The sequence below is a fragment of the Camelina sativa genome, chromosome 15 (assembly GCF_000633955.1).
Source record: "Camelina sativa cultivar DH55 chromosome 15, Cs, whole genome shotgun sequence".
Lineage (NCBI taxonomy): Eukaryota > Viridiplantae > Streptophyta > Magnoliopsida > Brassicales > Brassicaceae > Camelina > Camelina sativa.
This window is the reverse complement of record NC_025699.1, coordinates 24,716,711-24,721,643: the sequence shown is the minus strand read 5'-3', so window position 1 is coordinate 24,721,643 and position 4,933 is coordinate 24,716,711. Positions and strand designations below refer to the sequence as shown.

The following is a 4,933-nucleotide window of genomic DNA, read 5'->3' as shown; positions in this document are numbered from 1 at the left end:
TTTCCATAGTCTTTATAATCTTATTTCAATAAATTTATTTCTTTTTATATTTTTAAACCAATTGAATATTGCAAGCAACTTTTCAAAACAATTTTTTTTTAAGTATTCAAATAGTTCGAACTTCGAAGAACGCTTCTCTCTAGTGGAGAAAGTCTTCAAGTTCCCAATATATTCATCCGTAACTAGGCATGTCAATTAGAGCCAAAACATGTGGGTTGGTGTAGTCTAGTCCTGAAAAATATCGGATTCGGGCTTAAATATATATATGTCCAGAAAAAAATCGGGCCTTTCGGGGTCAGCCTGTTTGGGCTATAGAGTTTTCGGGCTTAGCCCGACCAGGCTCGGGCCAGCCCGAAAAGCTCGGACCAGCCCGAAAAGTTCTTTAACAAATATATTGTACTTTTGTGTTAACATTTTTGTTTGATTGCAATATTTGATTAATGATTTATTGTAAATAAAATTTTAAACTCTAATCATAGTTTTCATATTTACTTAGTAACCTTACTTAATACTTTTAAAATCTTTATCTATGATATTTTATATGAATTATATATTACTTTATTTGGTTAAAGTATTAAAATTTTATTTAGTTTTAAATTTTAATTTTGTAAATTAAGTTGGTTGTAGTAAATATAGATGAGTTATTAAAAATTTGATTGATTTGTTTTATAGTGCACCTTTAAACACTGCTTTTTAAGACTTATAAGTTTAAATTTTTGATCTAACATAAGCCCGGAAAAGCCCGAAAAAGCCCTGTTAAAACCAGATTCGGGCTTTAAAATATAGACTCGAAAATATTTCGAGCCGGGCTGGACCGGACCAAACTCAAACATATGCGAGTTTTACGAGTTTCGGGCCGGGCCGGACCGAGCCAGCCCGATTGACAGCCCTATCCGTAACAGCTTATTTACATGTATCTCTCTGTATTTAAACTTCCCGATACTCAGACTTTATATAACGGGTCGGAATTGAGTAATATATCAAACCGTATATTCCTAAAGATATATCATATATCCATGATCCATCCCCAAGTTGGTCATCTACTTATTATTAAACGACCGGAGAAAGTAAAAACACAAAATATGAGCACGCCGTGTTTTAAATATTCCGTGTCATAATACATCCACGGTTTATACACCAACTTTAACCGTACATGTCGGTGTCGTACGCACCTTCCCTGGTCTCATTCCACATGTTAAAATTAAAATACAAGTTGTTATTTTTTTATTTATATTTTTCTTTGTATACAATACAACTTGATATTTTGACAAAAATGTCAAAACCTAATTAATTAAATAAAATAAAATAAAAAAACACGCAAAAGCATAAAACCCTTTTCCCTTTTTCTATTTCTATAAAAACCGTCCATAAGGTGAGGTTCCACGACCAACACACACACTTCAATCTTTTTCACACAATGGGTTTCCGAAGATCTTTCTCTTCTTCTTCCTCTCTAAAATGGCTTGGATTTGTAACAGCGGTTTGGGTTCAAGCCATCTCCGGCAACAACTACACTTTCTCCAACTACTCCGGCGCTCTCAAGTCTCTCATGAACCTTAACCAACTCGAGCTCAATAACTTATCAGTTGCTAAAGATGTCGGCAAAGCTTTCGGAATTCTCGCTGGTCTCGCTTCTGATCGTCTTCCAACTTCTGTCATCCTTCTTATTGGTTGTTTTGAAGGTCTTCTTGGTTATGGTGTACAATGGCTTGTTGTTAGCCGCACCATTCAACCAATCTCTTATTGGCAGGTACTAAAACCAACTTTTTGCTAGTTTTTTTTTTTTTGTCAACCGCACATTTAATCAATAGATTTTTAGATGATTGGTTACTCAATTGTGCCGGTGTTATTAGTACAACAATGTTACAAATCCCAATCTTATAGTTTTTTTTTTTTTTAACTTCTTAAATTTTTCAGATGTGTATATTCCTCTGTATGGGAGGAAACAGTACAACGTGGATGAACACGGCGGTTTTAGTGACTTGCATACGCAACTTCAGGCGCAACCGTGGTCCGGTCTCGGGGATTTTGAAAGGATACGTCGGTTTAAGCACTGCTATATTCACAGATCTATGTACTGCTCTGTTCTCAAACGATCCGGCGTCGTTTTTGGTTTTACTAGCGGTCGTGCCTTTCGCCGTATGTCTCACGGCGGTTTTTTTCCTCCGTGAGATCCCACCGGCTTCTTCCGCTGAAGAGGAGAACGAAGAGACTCGTTACTTCGCGGTGTTCAACATTGTGGCAGTCGTTGTTGCTGTGTACCTTCAGTCTTACGACATCATAGGAATCAAAACCGGAGTGTTCTCTGTCGCTTTCGCTTCTATACTTCTCTTCCTATTAGCTTCTCCAATAGCTATACCTTTCCACTCTTTCATCAAGAGCTTGAACAACGGTGAACAAGGTGATGACATAGAAGGACGGATTCAAGAACCGTTGCTCAGATCAGAGATCGCGGCCGCAGCGGCGGAGAAAGAAGTGATTGTTGTAACTGCTGTAGAGGAAGGGATGGAGAAGAAGAGACCAGTGTTGGGAGAAGACCACACTATAATGGAAGCAATAATGACAGTTGACTTTTGGGTGCTATTCGTGTCCTTCTTGTGTGGTGTAGGAACTGGTTTAGCTGTGATGAACAATATGGGTCAGATTGGTCTTGCCCTTGGCTATACAAATGTTTCAATATTTGTCTCCATGACTAGTATTTGGGGTTTCTTCGGCCGCATTCTCTCCGGTACTCTCTCCGAATACTTTCTCAAGTAAGTTCTCCTTTTAACTCTCTATATGCATTTGTTTTTGCCATAGTTTACTGTTTACTCTGTCTCGTTCTGAACGATGCTACCATTGAAAATATCATTTCAATTATCTCATTCTAACATTAATTACTAATATTTATTACATAGCTGTAACGTGACGTCTATAAATTTTCATTCTCATATATATGGGCATGTAATATTCAATGCGTTCTGATTTGAAAATATATTTTTCCCATCTGCATTTTCTTCTTCCTTGAATGATTTTTCTCATAAAAAGAAAAGGGATCTTTTAGAATTTTCTGTTTGATTCATTTAACTAAATTTTGTTCTTTTACATAGACATGTCCAAATCCAATATTTTGATCTTTTCCTTATTTTGGACCAGACTCATAAATTTTCCTTTGGATTCTTTAGATATTTTTACTTTGTTTTAAAAAAAAAAAAAAAAAAAAAATTAAAAGGTTATGTATCAGTATCACATAGATCATATCAATAAGCATGTTGCTTTTATACTTTACTAACCAAAAAATGTAAATTTGTTCTCTTATAGGAAAGCTGGAACACCAAGACCACTGTGGAACGCAGCTTCTCAAATCCTTATGGCCGTTGGATATATACTAATGGCGTTAGCCGTGCCTAACTCACTCTACATCGGTTCAATGGTGGTTGGAGTTTGTTACGGTGTTCGTCTAGCCATAACAGTCCCAACAGCATCTGAACTCTTTGGTCTCAAATACTACGGTCTCATCTACAACATCTTAGTACTTAACTTGCCACTTGGCTCGTTCCTCTTCTCGGGTCTCCTTGCTGGCTTCCTCTACGATGCAGAGGCCACACCAACTCCAGGTGGAGGGAACACGTGCGTTGGAGCTCATTGTTACCGTCTCATATTCATAGTCATGGCATTAGCTTCTGTTGTCGGAGTCGGTTTGGATCTTGTGTTGGCGTATAGGACGAAGGAGATTTACGCTAAGATTCACGCTAGCAAAAAGTCCAAGAATAAATCTGGTGGTAGCCTTAGTTAAGAAATTGTAAATCTAGTTCTGACGCACTTGATTGTTCGTAACGTTTCAGATGCTGATTCTTTTAGACATGATACAATATCGAATTCAAGATATTGTTGAATTAAGATTTCAAGTACCAGTGATCATTGTTGCAGGAGCACCGCCAATGTATTTTATTTGAAGATTTTGTTCAGAATTAATTATATATAAATGTTATTAGACATTTTGATGTTACCAAGTCCAGTACTTCTTTTCTATCCTTTTCTTGACGTAACATTATGGACCAAAGTCGATCTAACCTGACCCGACTCGAGTCTTTGCAGCCAGAAACCTATTAGCGATAATACAGTAATAAGAGACAAATGAACCTGATCGTACTTTGTTTCTATACAATTAATTAATTTAGTCATGAATACAAAAAATAATGCAGAAACTAACTCACCAAGATTTCACCGCTCAATAAATCACTTGTTGCAATACTGAGCAGTTAATACATGGAAACTTGAATATACCATAATTAAAGTTCAAGATTTTGACGGTCACATATACATACAAATTGACCATGTTATTGGCACATTGCCACTCCCATATAAAAGAACCATCCATAACGCTTACTTTCATAGCTATCTTTCATATTTCAGTCATTATAACAGCAGTAGAGAAAAATAAGAAAAAAAAATGTTTTGGAGAAATTTGTTTTCGAGAGTTGCAAAATGGTTGGATTCTGCGAAAAACATGGTTCATAACTTCATCTCCCCAATTGTTGAAAGGGTCCAAGAAACGTTGTCCTCTGCGGTTCCCAGGCTTCGTGGTTTCTTTGTTACCGTCATTGCTAAGCTCCGCAACTTCTTTGTTGCTGTCTTTTTTAAGCTTCGTGATTTCCTTGCGAAGATTCGGAATTTCTTTGCTATGGTTATTGCTAAAATTCACAATTTCTTTGCTACGGTTATTGCTAATGTTCGCAGTTTCTTCGATACTGTCAAAACATTGTATCGCCTTTTTCAGAAATTGCAAAAGCCACTCAGCCTAATAAACGACTTGTTGGATATCTTGGAGAGTGAGATGACGCTCTTTAGCAAAATGCTTCGTGTTCTCGATATCTTTAATCGATTTGAGGATTTGGGAACTAGCTTTGGTGGAATGGTACAACACTAGTGAAGCCTTCTTATTCTATTAGTC

General features: G+C 36.8%; 1 protein-coding gene across 1 annotated transcript; it reads left to right on the top strand.

The window, feature by feature from the left end:
- LOC104747461 (protein NUCLEAR FUSION DEFECTIVE 4) lies at positions 1,363-3,988 on the top strand. Its single transcript, XM_010469092.2, has 3 exons — positions 1,363-1,750; positions 1,918-2,753; positions 3,301-3,988. Exons 1-3 carry the CDS (start codon positions 1,418-1,420, stop codon positions 3,773-3,775), a joined length of 1,644 nt encoding a protein of 547 aa, XP_010467394.1. The 5' UTR covers positions 1,363-1,417; the 3' UTR covers positions 3,776-3,988.